This window comes from Rhinoderma darwinii, chromosome 5 (assembly GCF_050947455.1).
Source record: "Rhinoderma darwinii isolate aRhiDar2 chromosome 5, aRhiDar2.hap1, whole genome shotgun sequence".
Taxonomy (NCBI): domain Eukaryota; kingdom Metazoa; phylum Chordata; class Amphibia; order Anura; family Rhinodermatidae; genus Rhinoderma; species Rhinoderma darwinii.
Genome location: NC_134691.1, coordinates 307967134 through 307991896, shown reverse-complemented (window position 1 = coordinate 307991896; position 24763 = coordinate 307967134). Strand labels below are relative to the sequence as shown.

General features: G+C 40.2%; 1 protein-coding gene across 7 annotated transcripts in view; it reads left to right on the top strand.

The window, feature by feature from the left end:
• The window catches only part of DIP2C (disco interacting protein 2 homolog C), a 443314-nt gene that overhangs the window by 270402 nt on the left and 148149 nt on the right, over window positions 1-24763 (top strand). For 3 of the 7 annotated variants that reach the window (XM_075827418.1, XM_075827417.1, XM_075827414.1), the window contains 7 exons: window positions 3446-3556; window positions 5584-5709; window positions 7120-7329; window positions 8684-8713; window positions 9174-9311; window positions 15868-15999; window positions 21381-21500. In XM_075827418.1, coding sequence (XP_075683533.1) covers window positions 3446-3556; window positions 5584-5709; window positions 7120-7329; window positions 8684-8713; window positions 9174-9311; window positions 15868-15999; window positions 21381-21500 — 867 coding nt within the window. The remainder of the gene's footprint in view (window positions 1-3445; window positions 3557-5583; window positions 5710-7119; window positions 7330-8683; window positions 8714-9173; window positions 9312-15867; window positions 16000-21380; window positions 21501-24763) is intronic. The other 4 variants (XM_075827421.1, XM_075827420.1, XM_075827415.1 and 1 more) reach the window with 3 other exon arrangements.

The window sequence follows — 24763 nt, the reverse complement described above, 5'->3', positions numbered from 1 at the left end:
TTTTGTGGCAACTTGCTACTCCTTTTACTGGCCAGACAGTGGCAAAGGGAACACTCTTTTGGCCTCGGTTTTGCAATGGAGCCCTATATACACGTTTAGGGTGTACTTCCCTGCCGTACACACTATACGTAGGGCAATAACGTGATGTGAATGTGGCTTAAATTGCATGAAAGTACACGTGCACTTTTCTAATGGGAAATACTCTTGTGTTGGGTAGCATCTGCCATTGATAGCCCACACATATGCCCACATACTGCATTCAGCAATGGTGGTATACTTTCCACAACCTATCCATATAGAGACGTAGCTTGAAATGTCTGCACTCTGATTATATATAATTGTCACCAGTTGGGATGTTTTATAGATTATAACACATAGCAAATATACATCATATCTATAGCGTGATGTTATTACATCTTTGTACACTTCGTATTGTACATTAAGATAGCAACTTTGCCTTCTATGCCCAATGATAGCACTACTGTTATCTTAAGTTGTAAGCATCGGGGCAAAGTTCCATGAGCAGAGGCCTGGATGGTTGCTAGAACCAGTGCTGTGCCTCTACTGCTCCAAACTTGGAAGATCTAACATCTCCGAGCTAATGTTGACAGGGCGCCTATATACTATTATAGGACGTTAATGTCCATGACGCTTCTTTTCAGGCATCAGCGCACACACCCCACCAGTGTCTGCATGATATGTCAGGAGTTTTCAAAATGTTAAGAACTTTTATTCACAAATTTGACACTCCCCATGTATTTACTATTTTCCTACATATTGTAAAGAAAAATATATTTAAAAAAAACAATATATTTATGTGGGGTGAGGGGATCATGTATGAATAGTGTTATTGGTACAACATATTTGCTTGTTATTGCTTATGTTGTTGCACTTTTAGGCCCTGTTCACACCGTTTTTATGGTGCTGATTTTGACGGTGATTTTGACGCAGAAACCGCGTCTGAATCCGTTCCAAAAAAAAACACTGAAATCAACCACCACTGATTTCAATTGGAGGCAGAGGCGTTTTTTTCCCGGGCGACATGTTCTTTCTTGTCGCGGTTTCCGCCTCTGACCTCCCATTGTGATCAATGGGAGGCAGGAAAAATCCACGGCTCTCATTTCCGAGCGTTTTTTAACAGAGTTTTTTGCCTGCGGTCCTTTTATTATCTTCAAAGACGGTGGGTGAAAAATGCTGCGAAAACGGTGGGAAAAAAAGCGCAGGCAGTTCAAAATCTGCCTCAAAATTCCTTAAGGAATTCTGAGGCAGATTTTTTCTACCTTCAAAAAACTCTGTGTTAACAGGGCCTTGGTGTAAGATTTATCACTTCTTTAGGGATTCACACTTGCTTTGTGCCATTCTGTTGTTCTGGGAATAACGGAACCAACGGTTCTGTTGCACAACAGACACCTAGGGTGCCGACAGAACCCATTAATTTAAATAGGTTCGGTCGGCTTTCCATTGGGGTGTTTGTGATTTTACCGGAGCAAACAATTGTGATGTTATACTGTGATAATACAATATTGCAAATGCTTAGCCAGAGGCCTTTAACAAAAAGAAGAAATCCATCAGACCGCATATTGGGGAAAAATGGCACCGTGGGGAGGTTTATCAATAGTGTTGTAGGATACATGTATTTAGGAATCATCGAAAATTGTTCAACTTACATGAAATTCATCATTATTTTGTGCATGGCATGATGAATTTGGCGAACTTGCTAAGCACGTTAGACACATTTTTCTTACTTCCAGCACCTCGTGGCTGGGGTACATACTATATACAACAATATTTTGCAACTAAATTGGCACGCATTTCATAAATTTGTCACTTTTGACTTCTCTTAGACACTTTTGCACCTACTTCGACAGTGCTGAAAAAAGGATTTGGCTAACTCGCCAATAACTTTGGCACACACCATGTACTCCGTTTTGTAAGGACAATTTGTGACAGACTTTTGGCGCATATTGCTTAGTAAATCTGCCCAAAGTTGCTAAGTATTTATACTATGGTGATTTATATACATTTCAGTTTCTGACTTATTCGTGCACTTTAGTTATTGGGTTATAGGCAAAAAATATAGCAAGTACAATTCCATCAATAAATCCCTCGCAGGGGGGATCTAGGTCAGTAGGATGACCATAACTTTTATTTGTGCACTTTTTGATGTATATAGATGAGCCCAGGTGCATACTGCTCTTCTTTGGAGAAGTTTTATAAATATGTCCTTGTATAATCTCATAGTACATTATACAGATTCGAGTCTTACACCAGGATATAAATTGGGTTAATAATTCTGTTGAATACCAGACAGCTGGAAATTTCTGCCTTAAATGTATCACATTGAGCAATCCAATTCCTGACAGTCACCTGAAAGAGCTAGATGGTCCGTTATACTATTCAAAGAAAAACTATAATTGAACTGTACATCTAAAGGTGTGTTCACATCAGCGGCACCCTTCCGTTCATGGGTTCCATTAGACCTTTCCATCGGAGGAACACATGAACGGAAAGGCAAACGGAAACTATAGCTTTTGTTTGCATTACCATTGATTTCAATGGTAATGCTCCTCCTGCAAACGGTTTATGTTGTTTTTTTTTTAGCAGAAACCATATCACAGTAGACTGCGCTATTGTTTCCACGAAAAAAATGGAAACCCTACAGAACGAAAACAAACCGAAACCATTTGCAATAGAAGCATTACCTAAGGCTATGTTCACGTCTGCGCTGTGTTATTCCGTTGTTCTGCACTGTCAGCGGAGTAGAGCAAGTAAATAACAGAAGCAACGGTTCCTTTGCACAACGGACACCGCCGGTTGCCGACGGAACTCATTGACTTTAATAGGTTTCATCGGCTTTCTATCAGGTTGTCTGTGATTTTACCGGAAACAATAGCGCAGCGTTGTTTCCGGCAAAACGATGGGTCTGGTGCACAACAGACACAAACGGAAACCATGGGCACCGGATCCGTCACCATTGAAATCAATGGTGATGGAAATGGAAACCTCTGGTTTCCATCGTTCTCAGTTTGTGTCTGCTCAGGGTCCCGTTCTGACGGAAACCTCCGACGGAAGGTCAGAACAGGACGCCAACGCAGATGTGAATGAAGCCTAATCGTCCAAACTTTGTATAGCATTTGTTTAGTCATGACTTTTTTTTTTTTTCAGTTTTACATGTTTTTGTTAAATGTATTTATTCATTCAATATATATATTTTCATTTGTCTATTAATAATAATAAATTCCCAGTATCAGATCATGCAGGAATTCTCTTCCGTATACCTTAAGATAATATTTTTTACTGGTCAAGATTAAATATCAGCATATCTCTAGTATTCAGTGTAGCTATATAAAAAAGTCGAGAATAGTGGACAATGTACTTTGCATGTGGCGGTTTCTTTTAAGCCTATATACTTAATTACATATATTAAATATTATTCTCCCTGCAGGGGTGGATCAAGTATTACCACCAGAACGTAGAACTCCTGTCACCCCTTCCTCTTCCTCTAGATATCATCGGCGGCGCTCCTCAGGCTCTAGAGATGAACGTTATCGATCTGGTAAGATACTTCATCCAGAGGTTGGACATTTGTGGTTTGAGGAAATGAGGCAAAAACGTGCAGATTATTACTAAATCACCCGAGCAAACTCTGTGTTGACACCAAGCAAGCAGCAGATGTTGGTAGATTACAGCTCTGAAGTGTACAGCAATGTAAATGTAATTTTGTCATATAATACAGACTATAAGTACAAGAGAAATATGACTTGTTATTATTTATACTTTTTTTGTGTAGGTTGATTTTTTTTGTAAGCTGTAAAGTAGGGTTCAAAGCTGAACATACAATAGAAGATTCAAATGTTTCTATCATTTAATGTATTGTGCCAATTGTTCATGCCAAGTCTGGGCCGACCTTAGGATCGATGGCGCCCCGTGCAAAATGATCTTTCGGCGCCCCACCCCATCATTAAAAAAAAATGCCCCATAAAAAATTATAATGCCCCTTTAGTGCCCCCATACAGTATAATAATAATATTTATTAATATAATATATTACAACCCCTTCAAGGACACAGTATTTTGTCCTCTAATTGTACCCACAGTATTATGCCACCTGTAGTACCCCTACACAGTATAATGTCCGCTTAGTGGCCCCCACATAGTATAGTGCCCCCTTGTAGATTTTGCCGTACAGCCTCCCTGTAGACCGTGCCATAATCCCCCACCTCCTCCTTGTAGATCGTGCCATACAGCCCTCCACCTACCCCTTGTAGACGGTACCATACTGTCCCCCACCTCCCCCTTGTAGACAGTGCCCCAAACAAAAACAAAAATTGTACTCACCTAGGCCCCGTTCCCACGACGAACTGAGCTTCTCCACGACGGGATCCTGTAGGCTAGTACAGAGTTTCCCAACCTATTCGGACTCGAGGCAGCACTGGAAAAATAAAATTTCCTCATGGCACCCCTACGAATTTTTTTTCGAGAAAGACAGACAGAAAACGGCAAAAAAAAAAACACTACACTCGTAGGGTATGTTTACACACGTTTTTGTAAGGCAAAAAAATCTGCCTCAAAATTCCTTCATGAACTGACAGCGTTGTTTGACCTTTTTTTTTGTGTTTTTTCTTAAGCCGTTGAAGCTAATGCAAAAGACGCAGGCGAAAAAGCTCCAAACGGGCGCCGCAGGTATTTTCTTTTCTGCCTCCTATTAATTTCAATTGGAGGTCAGAGGCGGAAACCACTTGAAGACCATCATCCCCCCACTCACAGATTCCCTCTGTAGGTTGCGCCACATAGCCCCCTGGTTGGTAGCGCCACACAGCCCCCTGGTTGGTAGCGCCACACAGCCCCCTGGTTGGTAGCGCCACACAGCCCCCTGGTTGGTAGCGCCACACAGCCCCCTGGTTGGTAGCGCCACACAGCCCCCTGGTTGGTAGCGCCACACAGCCCCTTGGTTGGTAGCGCCACACAGCCCCCTGGTTGGTAGCGCCACACAGCCCCCTGGTTGGTAGCGCCACACAGCCCACTGCTTGGTAGCACCACACAGCCCCCTGGTAGGGAGCGCAACACAGCCCCCTGGTAGGGAGCGCCACACAGCCCCCTGGTAGGGAGCGCCACACAGCCCCCGGGTAGGGAGCGCCACACAGCCCCCGGGTAGGGAGCGCCACACAGCCCCCGGGTAGGGAGCGCCACACAGCCCCCGGGTAGGGAGCGCCACACAGTGCCGTGGTTGGTAGCGCCGCGCACCCCCCTGGTTGGTAGCGCCGCGCATCCCCCTGGTTGGTAGCGCCGCACATCCCCCTGGTTGGTAGCGCCGCACAGCCCCCTGGTTGGTAGCGCCGCACAGTCCCCTGGTTGGTAGTGAAACAAGCAGTGGAAGGGAGCCAGCGCAGTGTCCCCTTCCACCTGCTGGAGTGATGCACCCTGTGCAAAGGCACGGGTCGCACACTCCCAAGGCCGGCCCTGGCCAGAGTGAAGAGTTGTTTGATGGTCTGTCAAACCGGAGATACGGATAGACACTTACTGCTACAAAGTTTTGAAATTGCTTGACATTCCAGTAAGAAACATTGATTTGCGGTTCTTACAGATGTACATACAGAGGCAGTCCAGGCAGCTCTTGCTAAACATAAAGAAAGGAAAATGGCAGTACCCATGCCATCGAAACGACGATCCCTTGTGGTGCAAACGTCAATGGATGCCTACACCCCCCCAGGTGAGCTGGTACTAAAATGTAACTTTTTTTCAATCTTTGTGGGGCCATAATTATTTAAGAAATTTGCATGTTAATATTGGCTTTTAATAATATTTGATGTAACCCATGAGTAAAATACGCTTGGTCTTGAAAGGGAAAGCAAATGTGTTCAATGTGACATCTCCCAAGATCCTAAAAACTCAGTAAAGTTAACATACACAATAATAAATCACCAAAAAATGTCAATATTCATTGAAAAAAGCCAAACTTACTCACAATGGCAGATACATGCAATAAATTAACATGAAGACGCAGGCAGACTACAATGCCACATAGAGGGAGATTGCCCAGGTGCAATCTATAGATGAACAGACACTCTCATGCCTACTATTCATGAGGGGGGTGACTGTTTAGTATTATCATTGCACACAGATGTAGCTATTATAAGTGTGCCATCCACATGGTTACATGTAGTGCACCATGCTGGCATACAGCCTATTGGTTACACCCATACTATTAGATAAGGCGGGCTGCCCAGCACATTATAAGTGTACCACACAAAGTATTGACACACCATTCTCCCCCAGCACTAGATCTGGCTGCATCCTGAAAAGATATCCATGATAAACGATAAATATTCATGAGGTATTGGTTGATATTTTGGCCAAAATACGCAAGCTCGCAATCCGCGTCAAGGGTCCTCATCATATTGCGAGTCCCTACACTCCTATTAGAAACAAATCACAAAAAATAATAACATACACAATAATAGCATGATGTTATACTACATTATTAAAGGGGTATTATGGATTCAGCAAACAAATGTGATTTCTTGTGTAATAAAAACTTATACAATTTTCCAAATCTCTTTCTGTATCAATGCCTCACAGTTTTCTAGATATCTGGTGCACAACTCGTTACAGTTTTTGTATCGGAGCTGTGTCTATCACATGACCAGACACATGGCACACTTTTATCCACTGGAAGTAATCAATGAAGGTTCCTATTGAATGACTTCGAGCAGAGATCTGGAAAACTGTGAGGAATTGATACAGAAAATGTATTGGAAAATCTTATAACTTTTCATTGCCCAAAGAATAAAATTTATTTGCTGAAACCATAATACTCCTTTAAGCTTATATTAACGATAATGTTTGTTTATCACGGTTTCTAATTGTTTATACTGCTGTTAAAATCATTATTATCGGCGGCACATCAGTAAATGCCGCTCGTAATAACGTTGACACTATGCACTACTGGCCAGCTCATTGCTCTCGCGAGACCCGTCAATAGGCAACAATAACTCTCCACCCCATTGGCTGCAAATGTAGATCAGGTTCTTAGTAACAACTTTTTAACCTAATTTTGTTGGTGTTTTTTTTTTTATCCTTTTTGGTCTTGGAACGTTTATCATGTCCGTATTTATGTCAGATACCTCTTCAGGGTCAGAGGACGAAGGATCGGCACAAGGGGACTCCCAGGGTACTCCCACCTCAAGCCAAGGAAGTATAAACATGGAGCACTGGATTAGCCAAGCAATCCATGGGTCAACCACATCAACCACTTCTTCCTCTTCAACACAAAGTGGGGGCAGCAGTGCCGCACACAGATTAGCAGATGTCATGGCCCAGACGCACATAGGTATGTAATAACCAAGTTGCTATCTTAATGTAATAACTCCTTTTCTTCACAGAAACTAAAAGGTGTTGAAGGTATCTACGAATAGCAAAATAAATGTATGATTTAGAACTACTATACATTGCTGGAATTTTCCTTGCAGAATTTTCTGTATCTAAATGATTACAACAAATACAAATGTTTCCTTTCAGGGGTTTTCTGGAAATATATATTGAAGACCTACTGTACCCTTAGGCCATCATTGCGTGATTGCTAGGCCACTTTCACCCCCACCAATAAACAGAACGAAAGTGCCCCTTCATTTTTATCCTGACCCAGCATCTTGTCCTTACCTTTATAGCCCCATTCACGTGAAATCCTCTCTAGAGCATAGCAGCCCCTATGTTGTGCAGATTGGTGGGGTCCCATTATGCCATCAATGTTGCATGTTTCTAGAACACCCCTTGAATCCTTTACTACAGTAAGAAGTCTGTGCCATATAGATATGAGGCCTGTAATAATGTTTTTTGCTAAAGTCTTTTATTCTAGTAATTCAGTTCTATTTTAACAGATTTTTTTTTATACTATGCTTTACTTAAAACTGTCCTTTAAAAAGGTTTGATTGTGAACATCTAAAATCAAACAACCATTTATTATGTTTGTGTTTATTTTCTGTATTATTTGACATATGAATCTATGCCCCTTAAACTAGACAAAAATATAGAACTTTAAGACTAAATTAGTAAACACTCATGACTTGAAAGGATATTCCACTCTCTGATCGGTGTAAAGACAGTGATCAAACCTTTTAGAGAAACTGGTGTCAAAATATGGTCTCAGATTAGATTTTTAGGGACTGTTGCCCCCTTACCACTTTATCCATAGTCCCCAAGATTAGCTCTACATGTTCTCATTCAGTTTACCCCTAGATGGATCAGTGTCCGTAATAACTACAGCCAACAGACTGAATGTAACACAATGTCAGATTATCTGTCTGGATTACAAGGTACAGTTCATCACATCTACCTCTCCCTTCGAGTGTTGGCAGGAAACAAGCAATGATAAGTTTATATTACATCCACAGGCTCTGTTTCGTCCTTTATAAACGGAGTCTACTGACGACATGGAAGCAGCCGAGTCGAAACAATATTTATGAGAATTAACTAGCAAGGCACCAATGACATATCCACGTTTGGGGATTGATGGGCAACGTTCTCATGTCTATTGTTTAGCCTATACAATGGCTTCCAGCCATAAGTGTAGTTGACTCAACTTTATTATCTCTTTAGCGTCTCATGTTTTATACAGATTTTTGTATCACAAGAAAGTTCATTGAGCCTTTGCTATCTTGGCTTACAATTGCTTTTCTTTCCTGAAGGAAATAGGAGGACAGAAGGACAGTATCACAGTATGTATAGCTGATTTTTGCATCTTGAATTTGCTCTCCAGTGCTAGCTGCCCAAGCTTCTTCCTTGTTATGTTGACCTATCCCTTTCCCTAGTATGGCAATTCGCTTATTTCCCAGTCATGTTACATAAAGCATTGAATGACCTTAGGAGGGTTGTTTTTTTGGGGGAGATTGATGGATGGGTTCATACACTCTCTTGGAGAATGGGTGGTGGTTGGTGATATTGCTATAGAGATGATGGTGAATCACCCCATTTTTGCTTCCGCAGTCTATTGATTTTGAGTGTGCCTAATGGACCTTAAGTTGAAATAGTAGACTAAGATTTTTTTTTAAATCTGTTTATAATCTTAGTTCTGTTAATAGACCTCCAAGATTATAAACCTTTAATACAAATTAACTCCTTCACTGCTTAGCTGAAAGGCGATCCTCACATCTTGGTGTGTTTTACCTTCACTGACAGTTGTGCATTCCACCAAGGAACACTTTCAAAATGAGTCACGTGACACAAGTGGTCGCGGCTTTTTCTTAACGTCAAATGGACAGAATCAGGCGAGTGCTAAAGGTGCTTCTAGCCATTGGCAGAGCACAACTAAAACTGGTGAGTACATTAAAATTTGCAAACTCCTTGCTTCTTCCTCACATCATTTTAATCCATTTTGTAGACGTATTTTTGGTATAATATTGTGCCCTTCCGTATATGTTATATACCAGTTTGGATGTCACATCCCAGATAGACTTTCCTTTAAAGGAAACCGGTCACTAGATTTTTAGGCAGTAAACCACCAGCATCTCGATATACTACCAGTGTTTAGCGTCCTAAACATACCCCTCTCAAAAGTGTCTCTTTTATCATTATGTCTAAAAAGAAGTTCTAAGGCTCTGTTCACATCTACGTCGGAGGCCTTGGTCGCAGATCCGGTGAAAAATGCAGCATCGCATTCTGCACTATTATGTCCATTAAAATGACGAACACCATTCTAGAATACAGATGGAACCCAATAAAGTCAAAGGGCTCCATCGGGCTTCGTTGGTGTCAGTTAAGCAACGGATCCGGCGCGTCCGGTATTTGCAGTGTTCTGCTCCTATAATGGAGCAGAGCAATGGAAACACTAAACGCAGATGTTGAACAAACCCCTATACAGCGTGGGCTGTATGTAATTTACTAGAGAAAAGTTCTGAGATGAGTCCAACAGCTTCTTGCACATGCTCAGTGCTCAGATGAAGCCGAGGCCTCTTCTCTGGTTATTTATATTCATGATTAGGACGCTAAACCCTTGCAGTATAATGAGATGTTGGTGGTTTAGTGCCCAAAAATCTAGTGATAGATTTCCTTTAACGAGAAAGTTCTGCTGGTCCTACTTGTAAGGCCTCATGCACACGACAGTGCTCGTAATTACGAGCACGGCCGGGCACGGCAGGCCATGGGCAGCCGGCCGTTTTTCCGAGCCGTGCTCCCATTATAAAGTATAGGAGCACGGCCCGTAAAATAAAAAAATAGAACATGTTCTATCTTTTTAACGGCACGGGCACCTTCCCGTGAGAAAATGGGAAGGTACCCGTGGCCAACAGAAGTCTATGGGCCCGTTATTTCGGGTCGTAATTACGACCCGTAATAACGGGTGTTTTTACGGTCGTGTGCATGAGGCCTAAACAATTGTTTATAGTGGACTCTCAAATGGGGATATCAGTGATAACTGAAAAAAAAAGCACAACATAAAGCCAGAAATATAACCACAAAATATGGTGGTTTCTATTAACCACCTGGTTTGTTTCATATTAGTTTGTCCACTGTTGCTATATCCTACCTTTCATATACAGTTTTCAAGTTTATATATAGATAAAATGTGCATAAAAAGATAAGTAAATCTGTAAATACATTGCATTAGGTTATAGCCTGTGTTCTAGTTCAGTGCTTCATTCACAGATCTACTGGTCATTATTGGAAAGAGTGGACAAGTTTGTTGTCAGACATATTGGAAACCCCTCCGCTGATCTCGTATCATGATGATGCCACTTCAGAATGGCTTCAGAAAAATATGCTATTAATCACTTTGCAGCTTCTCTGTTTTACCTACAAGAATAACCAGGCATGCGAGAAAGCTCATTTACTACATGCTTTTACACGTAACAAAATTTTACCTGAGCAAACTCTGTGCTGAGCTCTGTCCATATGTTTAAAGACTGCACATGACCAGAACAAGCTCTCTGCAGACATTGAACCAGAAAGAGATGCTGAAAGATGTGAAATGTGATCTGCTCTGAAGTACAATACAGGCTGTAAGTAGGGATCCATAGAAAGCAGTTTATTTAGATAATTACTTTTTTATGTAAAATAATTTTATAGGCCAGCTGTAATCTGGGATTTTGTCTTTAATGGGAAGGAATGATCTGTGGGTACTCAGACAACTAGAATATTGATATCAGTGAGAAATCAATGTGTTGCTTTATTAGGTGACGCCAGGGATTACGGTATAATAAATATCATGATATAAATTGAGAAATGGTAGGAGGAAATGAGAAAGTTAATGCCCTTTTACACGGGGCAATTATCGGTCAAACGATCATTGACACCACACTCGTTCCCAATCATTGCCCTGTGTAAACTGTAAACAGGGCAACGATCAGCTGTCTCGTTGATCGTTGCTGGTTTACGCGGCCCATGGCGGACCGTGTAAGATGACCCTTTAGGCAGGAAAAAACGGTAGATAAATGTCAGTCAAAAGCTTTTTAGCCAGTGGTTGTCTAGTCTAATCTAATTTCTTTCGATTCTGTCCATTGGGCATTTACCATTATGGAGGGCGTAGTGGTGTGTGGCTGTTGGACAACTCTGTCATCATTCCTACGATCCTCTTCTTCCTTAGAATGACTAATTCTGTGTCTGCCACCACCTATGAAGACTCTAAGGCTGGATTCACACGAGCACGTTACGTCCGTAATGGACGGACGTATTTCGGCTGGAAGTCCCGGACCGAACACACTGCAGGGAGCCGGGCTCCTAGCATCATAGTTATGTACGATACTAGGAGTCCCTGCCTCGCTGCCAGACAACTGTCCCGTACTGAAAACATGATTACAGTACGGGACAGTTGTCCTGCAGCGAGGCAGGGACTCCTAGCGTCGTACGTAACTATGATGCTAGGAGCCCGGCTCCCTGCACTGTGTTCGGTCCGGGACTTGCGGCTGAAATACGTCAGTCCATTACGGACGTAATGTGCTTGTGTGAATCCAGCCTTAGTGTCAACCACTTCTATTCAATAAGCCATGTTTATGGGCCAAGCATGACTAACCAATATCTGACAAAAAAAAAAAAAAAATAGATGAAAGTAGATAAATGTAAAAAATGAGAACACATGAGTCCTCTCAGCGCATCTTACTTATTGAGAAGGCTCATATGAGTTCTCCTTTTGCTCGCTCGGACTCATTTCATATTGTAAAGTACCTAAGCAAGCAGAAATAGTCTTTACGTGAGCCCTCTTGGCCAGTAAGGCTCATGTGCCCTTATTTGCCTGAAATCTGAACTCCCAATTGGAACAACTAGGGGCCAGTTAATGATTACATCCACTATCCCTTAAAGAGACTCTGTCACCATTTATCAATTCCCTATCTCCTGACTAATCTAGGGCATTTTAGGTTCTCTTTATATGTGCCATTTTTGGCGTAATTTTGTGTAAAAATACCAGGGGGGAAAAAACGCATCAAAATGATACATGTGAACGCAATCGTATGGATAACCAACATTATAAATCACAGAAATTAACGTTTCTTATACTTAAATCTAAGATTTAGATTATCTATGTCATTCTTCTTTTGTTTTCTGTGCCTGTTTGTGGTGTTTTGTATCTACTCTCATACAAAACTTTTGCTCCTGAAAAAAAAATCTACCTACATAAGCAAGTTGTCTGTCCGTGATCGGATATATTTCCTGTTCCGTTTCTTGCTTTGCTTGTGGAGTTTGTTGAGCAGTGAGACAAAACCCCAGCATGGACTTGCAGTATTTCTTGCCATTGTGAGACGTAAATGCAGTATTTAGAGTTTGATGTATGATGGAAGGTTAACTTGATTCGGGTCAGTACTTCCAAATTGTACTGAGCTGATGCATTTTGATACATCCCCGCTGTGTTTGGGAGGGGTGATTTGTCTTGGAAATTTGTCTTTGTAGTAAACACTGATGCCGCTTCAGATTGACTTTAGTAGAAGAAACTATCAATCACTGCAGCTTCTTTTCTAACATGCTCGAAGAACCAGGCGTACTAGAAAGCTCATTTACTATAGGCTTTTATACAAAACATAATTTTATATGAGCAAGCTCTGTCCTGAGCACAAACATGTGTATCGTAACCACCCATCGGTTGGGCAAGATGGGCAAGGGTGCAAATGATGTGGGTATATACGAGTGCTACAAATACTATTGCATAAAGTTAGTTGTAGCATCCGGAAGTGATGGTCCCATTACAAAGTTGCATTGGCAAGTCTGGAGATTTAATAGGACACATACCAGTAGTCACACAAGAACTCTTAATAGATGGAATAAATAGGTAAAAGTACCGACACAATTGTAATACATGGCTTATATGGTATATATGTTTATAATTATTAGTTTGGATTATCTATTTTTGATCGGTCAAACAAAATGTCAGCAATATACAGTTACCTTATAATTTTGTATATTTTTTTTGTACATTTTAAGAGCACACTCTTTCTTGAGTAAGAGTATTTCATGTAAGAGACTGCAAAAAATTGTAAAAAGAAAAAAGTTCCAGGAATTAAGATGTATCTATATATTCAACAGCACAAACACTATACGGTAAACGAATGATCTGTCGATACTTAGCACTGTGAATCATGGCAATCCCTTCCATTTAGGAGTTGATTCTTGCAATGTGGATGTAAGTTGACCATGGGTCATAGGATTATAATCTATATTTTTTGGGGGGCAAAATGCATTTTGTGGGGCGTAGTAACCGGCAGTAAAGATATGTTACAATTTCCAACTTCTAAAAACAATGTATCAGATTTATTATCATGTCAGTAATCACATTAAAAAAAAGAAAACTTTTTTATTTTTTTGGATTATTATTAGCAAATGGTTCATCTAGGTTCGAGCAGCTCCTGGTCCATTCCATATAGTAATGTGTAAACTTTTAGAGCATAGAACCACTTCTGATTTGAAAAAGTAAGTATTTGAGTGGGACCAAAGTCACTGAAACGTAATAAAGCTTACCGCCCAACATTTGAAACCATTTGCAACACAGTGTATGACCCACCCTCAGCACGCCCTGGAACCCCCATAACATTTCCCAGAAACTCATTTTAGATCACTTTTGCATAACCCTACCCCATTTTGCTGGACACTCCCATGAAAATATGGGGCAGTTGGGAGGTATGCTGAAAAGGGAGTGAGATTTAGGCTTCATGTACATGGCTGAGCTGTGTGCATTGACCCTGTATGGGGGTACGTAGAGTCCCCACTATTCTGTACTTTGGATCCATAGGCACATAGGAGAATATCGCCTTAATATGGGATCCAATGCAGTATGTCCCCTGTTTTCCTGTAAGATTCCATATGAAATCAGAGGCAAACAGAGGTGCAGCATGGACCCATAGATTGCCTAGCTGTAAGATGCTTATGTGCAGGAGCCCTTGATGACATCACTTGTGAGGTTTCTCCTAATTTCTTCAAAGTTGTAGTTGGCTGGAGCATATCGTGACACCATTGAGACGTTGAAATGGAAACCCCAATAATCTTATGAATTGATCTGTTCGTCTACAATATAACACTTGAATAGTAGTTTTCAGTGTTTTTTTAAAAATGTACTTTTGCATATGGATTCTTAGGCAAAGCATCAATAACGTCACTTGCACTACTGTCACTAGTATTTTTCACATTCGCTGTACTGTTGCTATGAATCCAAAATGTACCAAGGTCAGTTATAAAAAGTGATATTACAAATTTCACAACTATTTTTAGTCATATTTTTTTTTAATTGCTTTTGTTCCAGGTTTCTCTATTTCATATTATCTGTTCGATCCTATTGAATTCACAAAATCACAATTCTGGAAAGCGGCACTGGGCAGCATTGATTATTATAATTCATTATTAATGATGAAGAAACCTGAGCAACTTATGTATAAAAATGTATTTTTGAAGTCGTGCCTTCTCCATTGAGGCCGCAATGGTTTCTGAAATTAATTATCGACATATAGGAATATATTGAAAATAGGATGTAGCAGTCATGAAACATGGGAACATGTCATCCAAGATAATATATTGGCATTACTTGTCTGGTCGTTGGCCTTCTAAACATTATATATTAGGCGTATATAATGTTCATATGCTCCTTTATTATATGCTATTTTTGTAATGAAAGCAATGCAAGAAATGCTTGACTGCAACTCCTGTGCTTACCTGATATGTTTGTGAAAATTGCCTGTGTCCCTCCCAGAAATTTGGAAATGTCAATTGTTGCACTTCCGTCTTCCCTCACCTAGTTTTTGTTTTTTCTTTGCAGAATCCTCAGCTAGTATTTGTTTTTTATTCATTTCAGAATGTCTTATATACATTTGCAAAGCATCTGTTATGGCTGCTTCATGTAGAGGTTTATCAGTAAGGCTATGTTCACATCTGTGTTGGGGTCCCATTCTGACATTCCGTTGGAGCTTTCCGTCAGAACGGGACCCTGAACAGACACAAACTGACACGAACGGAAGAAATAACGGAAGTCGTTTTGCAGGAAGCAATAGCCTAGTCGACTACGCTATTGATTCCGGCAAAACGACGGATCTGGTGCAGAACAGAGACAAACGGAAACCATGGGCACCGTATCCGTCACTATTGAAATCAATGGTGACGGAAACCCCTGGTTTCCGTTCGTGCCAGTTTGTGTCTATTCAGGGTCCTGTGCTAACGGAAAGCTTCAACGGAACGTCAGAACGGGACCCCAACGCAGATGTGAACAGAGCCTAATACGTGTTAGTAATGTGTAATTTATTTGCACTGTGAGAAATTAACTGTGGACATATAGGAATATTGTCTTTTATTCGGTACTAAGATTCTGGTGCAATTCAATGTACCTTCAGTGATTTGCATATTGTGGTTTGTTTCCAAATCAATTATTTTGTCTTCTCTATAGCTAAGTCATATTGTGCTTTTACAGAAAACCATTCAGCCCCTCCCGATGTTACCACATACACCTCAGAGCACTCCATACAAGTAGAAAGACCCCAGGGATCAACATCACGGGCCACCTCCAAATACGGCAATGCTGAACTTATGGAAACAGGAGATGGTAAGTATCATTCTCTATTACTTAATACAAAAAAATTAAAACCATGCATGATTTAATTATATGGTGTTTTTTGTATCAATGTAAAATTCAGCAAATTTTACCAAAATTCCCCTTATTCCTCACCGCCTCCTGATTCCAGCGCCTTAAAAAAACCAATGTTCTTGCCCCAATGTCCTGCTACAGCCCCCACTCTAATATGCTAATTTTGAGTAAAGGGACAGAGAGGAGGAGACCTCATCTCTCCTCAGTAGACGTTGCCTCGTGCATCGCTGTGACGCTGTCCAATCTGAGCGGGCAGCCTCACAGCGATGCAGAAGACCCGCTGATTTTGTGAGATTTACTGTAGGTCTGATTGGACAGTGTCAAAGCGATGCACGAGGCCACACCTACTGAGAAGTGATGAGGTCTCCTCCTCTATGTACCTTTACTTACTATTAGCATATTAGGTGCCAATAGGGAGGACGCCGGGAATGAGGTAGAGGTATGTAGTAAAAAAAAAACATAACAGGTCCTCTTCACGCTATGTTCAAATGCTTGTAGTGGAAATCTCCAGATGTACAAGTAAAAAGTATACATAGCCTATAATACACCATGGTATGCCAAAAAATGGCATCAATTCCGGCATTATGCATCAGGATACTTTATTTTTTACACTGTATTGAAAAGCATAGTCAACTACACTTTCAATACGGGATCCCACAAAAAATATGTTTTGGTAGTCAATGGGCGACGTGTACAACTGTATGGCATAAATCTGCATACGTCAGGGTTGTATGTTTAGTGTTTATGGTGATTTTCACAGCGGGTATTACAAATGTAGTGTAAAAAAAAGGTCTAAACAGAGCCTTACTGCTAGCCAGCTTAATATTACCGTACAAAACATCTACACAAAGTAAGTTGACCAAATAAGGCCCATCCTCAATGTCTGCTGTTGATGCCTGAATCTTGTTGAAACCTGGAAGATTCAATTGTTTAAGGTGCTTTTCCTCTTTAAACCTTCCCTATTTGTGAGAAAGATGCCTCGGCGATAAGCTGATCACAGGGTATCCTGCTGCCTAGACCCACAGCGATCACCGGTAATCTATTGGTGTGATATGATAGCCAGTATTAAAATTTTCCTGCAGTGCCACCACAGGTGAATGGAAGAATTACACAGCTCCTTTTGAAATGAATAGGCGGTCTGTAATTTTCTATTATGAATATCTTATTAATATGAAAAGATTTCTGGTATTACCAAATATCCTGAAATAAGGCTAAATGAAGGAGTGAGAACTTTCTTCTCTTGGTCCATTGTAGATATTAGGGGACTTGTCCCGGGGATTTTTCCTTTTTGGACGTTATTATTCTTTTGTTGGCTTCATATTGAATTGCTTTAAGCTCTAACTTATTATTTATAGTTAATTTAAGGCATATATTATTCCTAGTGTGTTACAATATGCAGACCTCTATTTTCAATCATAAAACTGCTAAATGTAATTATGCTTATGATTCCAGCGCCTTAAAAAAACCAATGTTCTTGCCCCAATGTCCTGCTACAGCCCCCACTCTAATATGCTAATTTTGAGTAAAGGGACAGAGAGGAGGAGACCTCATCTCTCCTCAGTAGACGTTGCCTCGTGCATCGCTGTGACGCTGTCCAATCTGAGCGGGCAGCCTCACAGCGATGCAGAAGACCCGCTGATTTTGTGAGATTTACTGTAGGTCTGATTGGACAGTGTCAAAGCGATGCACGAGGCCACGCCTACTGAGAAGTGATGAGGTCTCCTCCTCTATGTACCTTTACTTACTATTAGCATATTAGGTGCCAATAGGGAGGACGTCGGGAATGAGGTAGAGGTATGTAGTAAAAAAAAACATAACAGGTCCTCTTCACGCTATGTTCAAATGTTTGTAGTGGAAATCTCCAGATGTACAAGTAAAAAGTATACATAGCCTATAATACACCATGGTATGCCAAAAAATGGCATCAATTCCGGCATTATGCATCAGGATACTTTATTTTTTACACTGTATTGAAAAGCATAGTCAACTACACTTTCAATACGGGATCCCACAAAAAATATGTTTTGGTAGTCAATGGGCGACGTGTACAACTGTATGCCATAAATCTGCATACGTCAGGGTTGTATGTTTAGTGTTTATGGTGATTTTCACAGTGGGTATTACAAATGTAGAGTAAAAAAAGGTCTAAACAGAGCCTTACTGCTGGCCAGCTTAATATTACCGTACAAAACATCTACACAAAGTAAGTTGACCAAATAAGGCCCATCCTCAATGTCTGCTGTTGATGCCTGAATCTTGTTGAAACCTGGAAGATTCAATTGTTTAAGGTGCTTTTCCTCTTTAAACCTTCCCTATTTGTGAGAAAGATGCCTCGGCGATAAGCTGATCACAGGGTGTCCTGCTGCCTAGACCCCCAGCGATCACCGGTAATCTATTGGTGTGATATGATAGCCAGTATTAAATTCTCCTGCAGTGCCACCACAGGTGAATGGAAGAATTACACAGCTCCTTTTGAAATGAATAGGTGGTCTGTAATTTTCTATTATGAATATCTTATTAATATGAAAAGATTTCTGGTATTACCAAATATCCTGAAATAAGGCTAAATGAAGGAGTGAGAACTTTCTTCTCTTGGTCCATTGTAGATATTAGGGGACTTGTCCCGGGGATTTTTCCTTTTTGGACGTTATTATTCTTTTGTTGGCTTCATATTGAATTGCTTTAAGCTCTAACTTATTATTTATAGTTAATTTAAGGCATATATTATTCCTAGTGTGTTACAATATGCAGACCTCTATTTTCAATCATAAAACTGCTAAATGTAATTATGCTTTTAATGAGATTATTCTTTAAGCTAAATTACACTAAAAATAGCATGAAATAATATCTGGATATTGGAACCAGTTATTTGATTTGTAACTATTTTTTTCTTTTTTTTTTTTTTAAATTTATCCCAATATTAAAACCAAAATCAAGTGTTGAGAGAAGAGAGCTGGGTCCATGTAAATTATCAGTACAGTTTACGGAGCTGATGTTAATTATTTTGAGAACAAACAGTCATTTAAATTTGTAAGAAAATAATTATAATTTACTGCATTGCACAACACTGCAAAACAACCGCTGCCGCATTAGCGAATATTGCCTACGGCAGGGTTGGCTACTGATTTTATTTTATAACTCTTGGAAAAGTTGATTTGCTACTAGACAACTGCAATGTGGCAATTATTATAATGAATCACATGCTGATAGACGGTTGTAGCATCTGACGCATCTGTTAATAAGATGGATGGACTCAATGATGCGTATTCTGTAATCTGTACCATCTACATATGACTGAACTTAACACAGAGACTCCAACGGCAGTGTGAACATAGCCTTATAGCACTGGTCTCCTTATATGGGGCAGGAACAAATTTGCACCTCCATCAACATATGTCCTTCTCGTTGCTTCTCTATAGATTACAAAGCAGAAGATCTGTGACAAAAGTTATGATCTTACCTCAGTGTCATTTTTCGATTAGCCCCACATCTACGTTTGCATGCCGTATTTGGTTGTTTAATGTTTTATGGGCACCTCAGTGGTTCGCTCCTCTTGCAGCTCTGAGGTGCTGGGACAAGATCTGAAAGGAGTTTCTATGGGTTTCCTCCCACTCTCTAAAAACATACTGATAAGTTCTTTAACAGGTGAATTCCTATGAAATTTACCCCAGTGCATGTGTTTCACATAGGGAAAATAGAATGTAAGCCCCATTGGGGGCAGGGAAGGATGTGAGTAATGTAATCACTGTACAGCGCTGTGGAAAAATGTTAGCGCTATATAAGCAGGAAATAAGTAAATATTTTTTTTTTGTGGAAACTTGTAGCAAAATTTGACTCCTTGCGACAGTCGCACTGTATAGAACCAGAGTCAGCCCAGTACAAATTTATGCCTATATAGGTTTTCATATTCTCCCCCTTTTTGTATTAATATTTGACAGATCTCCACATAGAGAATATTGGTCTCTGTAGGGTAATGCACACAGCCACTGAGGATTACAGATTTCAGAGAATGCAAGAAAAGTCAAATATTTTCTAGGTTTCTAATACCCTCTTCTAACATCCGTCATCTGTTACTGCTGTATGCACTGACACGTCATTACTCTACAGAGATCAATGATCTCAATGTGAGTATCTGTGCCCCTGTCAAAAAAAGAAATAGAATGGAAAAGTATACAAATAATGTTCCTAAGAGAAGGATAAGACCGTATGTATGAAGAGCACGTCACCGCAAAATTGATCCCAAAATTACATACTACAAAAACAAATGTGAGCTCCAAACATAAAAACATTTAAAAACACATATTCCTCCCACACGAGGTAATGCTGAATAGGGATAAACCTCCTGTATGGACGTTACCTGTCACAAAATACAAAAAGTATAATCCTGACTGCCCAGAGTATAACCTATATCAAAGTAATATCAGATACAATGTAAGCAAAACAAAAGATTGCCGCCTGTGTGAATAAACATAAATTCATCCCTGTTTCAGAAGTGTCCATCTGGTACCTCACACGTATCGCCGCCTCTTCAGCTATAGTATTACACCCATGAACATAGCCCACAAATAGGCTGTGTGCTGCATGCTGATGACGAGTCCTAGGAGTCCTTTTTATCATGTCGCTGAGCTTAGGAGTCCCCTCTATGCATCCGCATGCTGCACTTGGCCCGTTTGCGGGTATCAGCAGGCGAATGCAAGTGAGTATAAAGCTAAACGGTACAGATTCAGAATCTGCGACTTTCAATCTATATACTGATTATTGTAGTTTAGGGGGGTTTTTGGAGGTGACAGAGTCTATTTTAATAAATATTACAATGGGAAACACAGCCATTTCTTGTATATGTTGCCACTTTATCATATTTTTGGTCCAATATTCCGTGTTATTTATTCCATAATATATCTCCTACATGTTTTTGTGACACAGCTTAAAATCCCCTGCATGATCCTCCGCCACCACCAGGGGGAGCTTTCTACATACTGTTTCTGCGTTTAATGTATAAACAGTATGCAGTAAGCCCCTAAGCTCCCCCTAGTGGTGCCTGCAAGATGTGAGATTTTCTGATTTGACAGGGGATATAGAGCTCTGTGATCTGTCTTGCCCTGTCTTAGGTAACACTTGTTTAATGTAGTGATGCTGGCACACACTTGCATCTGGAAGAAAAAAAAAAGTAAGGAGGTAAGTAATACGTTTCTTGTGTACCTTAAACTAAACCTATACGACTGAAAACTGAAATAGCTATTATTTAATAGAAATAATTATTTGAACCACAAGGATGTCTGTTTTTATTCTGAATCGCTTGTATATTACTAATCTTTCTGTATATTTTTTTTGTTGTTTAGGAGTCCCCGTGAGCAGTAGAGTGTCTGCCAAGATCCAGCAACTTGTCAACACCTTAAAAAGACCCAAAAGGCCACCGTTACGGGAGTTCTTTGTGGATGATTTTGAGGAGTTATTGGAAGGTCAGTAATACTATTGCTATTTTACTATTTAATACTTTGCAAACTGTTGTAAATCTGTGAGACATGGCATGTGAAAATTCCTTATTTACTGCTGACTTGATACTTTTCTATAGAACTATTCTGATTGTCTGCTAAAAAAAAATGACCAATGAGATGAGGCGGTGAAAATAAAATCTTATAGTAAAGTATAGCCTTCGCAATTTTAATAAGGGTATTAGGACATTCAAAGACTTCTGAGGAATGATGGATAAAAATAATAATCTCTGGAAAACCTAGTGTAGGCTCACTTTAAAAATGTTAATATAAAAAAATCAACAAGTTTGTGTCATACTTTCATTAGGTTGTGAGATATGTTTATGCTGCCACGTCTCCTGGTAAGTATGGAAACACAAGTTGGATGTTGCATAGTAGCTTTGACTGTGTAGTCTGGACCGCCCCCTGACTACCTTCTTAGAAATGCTGTGCAGCAGCTGACGGACTTCTTTATTTCAACTCTGACCAGTAGATGAGTCTGCATTAGTCAAACAAATCTTGAAAGCTAATGAAAATAGCTAGCAAATGTAAAATGAAACTAATTTGTTATATATTTTGTCAAATTTATTGAAGTAAATCTACGCTTTATACTTTGAACATAAAAGGACTTTGAACATATCAGGACTTTACTGTAATTCACCCCTCGCTTTTTTCTGAGGTAGTCTGACCTATCACTGATTAGTACTGGAAAACTCTGAGATAAATACTCATTAGAATGCATTTAAATTCGCCTATTATATAAAAATCCTAGGGATAGCAGTCCTCTAATGTTGGGCTTAGCATCTCCTCATGAAGCCTTGATGTTAATGCAGGGAGCACAGAAGTCATTCTCTGTCCTTGGTAAATTAATTTCCTTCTTCCTTTTACGCAAACCCCCACATAAAGGGTCTAGGGGGTTCTGTGGAGTAAAATTTAGGAGAACATTTTCTATCATCTAAAATCTATTTACAAGAAAATGTTTGTGTTTTAGGCCTTTAACTAAAAAGTCAACGGGAATTTCTGGATTACAAATTGCTTATACTTATTGTTCCAGCCTGTGTTTTTATTACAAACTGTAAAGCATACTTTTAAAGTTATTTTCCAAATTCACAATTCATTATTTGTCAGCAAATTTTTAAAAATTTAATTAAGACTGAACAAAAAAATTCCCAAGTTTACATAGTTAAAAGAAGTTGCCCTAAGAATTGGCTTATAATTGGCCTCTACCACGGGAAATGCCTTAAATTGAATAATAGATGCAGGTCTATGTCGAGAACGCTGGTCCCCAGAACCCTGTCCCATCTAGTGCTATGTCGCGTGTATATGCCATAAATGTCTTAGATGGGAGTAACCCTTAAAATTAAAATGGAACATAAGGATTATTTTTTTTTTCATTGGCTAGACTTTTTGTCCAGGCACACAACATTCTGTTGTATGAGATTAGAAAAAAAATTAATCGACTGAGCTGCAATAGTAGACACAGCCTATGAACAAGAGTGGCACTGTTTCTAGGAGGAAAATAACAGTCCGCCGCCCAGAGAGAGAGAGAAATTTACTTATTATTCTAACAAACTTTCTACTGTCAACGCTGCAGCATTAACATAACTTTACATAACTTTACATAAGGTTTCAGTAGTCGCACCAGAGCTGGTTTTCCATAGGCAGATTTTCTGCCTGATAACGAGTGGTAATTGGCAAATACAGCATGTCGATTGGCGCTTGTTTGCTCCGTTTATGTGGAGCAGTGATCGAGAGCATGGGGACGAACGACTGTTAATACGCGTGCTGCCGACAAACGACCATTTTTATGGTGACATAAAAGATGTGATTAGTCAATGAGCGAGCGTCTGCTCAATTGTCGGCTGATCGCTGCCATACTTACACGGACCAATGAACAAGCGTTTGTATGAGCACTATTTAGACCGATTACCAGCTTGTGTAAAAGGGAGCCAACACAACAGTGGGCCATATCTCTGGAACGGGCAGGGAACCAGGAAAAAAAAAATGGCACTGGAATCAGGGAGACAGCGCGGTCAGGTCCGTTAACCTGTTCAACTTATAAGACCTAGATAGATCCTCTTATAATGGGTGCACGATTACGTGCCGTACTATACGGAGCCATAATACAGCCATGTCCATTAGTTCTATTAGTATTTGGCTTAAAAAACACATCTTTAATAGATATCCTCCTTGATGGTCTTGGAAAACAGTCAACATAAGAAATATATAATCCCGCTGTGTAGCATAGCACAATTTCATGCACAGTCTTCTGACTTTGGAGAGTATTAATAAGCGCTACACACCTGACTCCAGATGCTATTAGCGGAAACGTGACAGCATGCCAATTCTAGTGATCAATATGTCAACTTTCATTTGTGCTGCAGTGTGTGAGGTGCCCAGAGCCAATAAATACAATTAATCATCTAGCAGAATGCTAATATCATAATAATCTCCTTCTTTCCCCTTAGTTTTCTTAATTACATAGCAGAAAAAAAACGCCACAGTTACAATCTGCGTGTTTGGTCCTTTCCCGGTTTGTATATATTAGTGCGCTTCTGTATTTAAAAGAAAGAAAAAACAGGTCTAATTTCACATGTTTTATGGCATGAATGTGCATGTTCTTTGTCCAACTTTGAACATTATTCTACAGTATATATCTGATACAATCTATAGCCAAAATGTATTAACTCTGTAAATACATTGGCAGACATTTTTTTAGACTCCCCCCCCCCCCCCAGTGTAGTGTGTGCCAGATTAATCAACTGTATTATAGTCCAGAACTGCATTCACAATACATCTGGCTGTCATTAGAAACGGTCAACAAGATTGTTGTCAGACACATCTCTTAACAACTGAGCTGAGCTCCTATAATGCAGGGGCACAGTTCGTCTTTTCTGTATTCGATTACTGTACAGCGCCTGGTGTAAAGATTACACTTCCATTAAATGTAAATCACAAGAAAAATTTCTGTTCTGACATTGAGGCCCCATGCACATGAACGTTCTTTTGCAGCCGCAATTCCACCGAAAATCCACGGGAGAATTGCGGTCCCATTCATTCCTACGGGGCCATGCACATGACCGTGCATGGCCCAGGTGCCCGGACCGCAGAAAGAACGGGCATATCTTATTACGGCCGTGTTCTGCGGTCCAGGCTCATAGGAAATAATGCACGCGGCCATGTGCACGGCCCGCGATTTGTGGGTGACACTCCGCCCCCGGCCGACCTGAAAATCACGGCCGTGCACATGG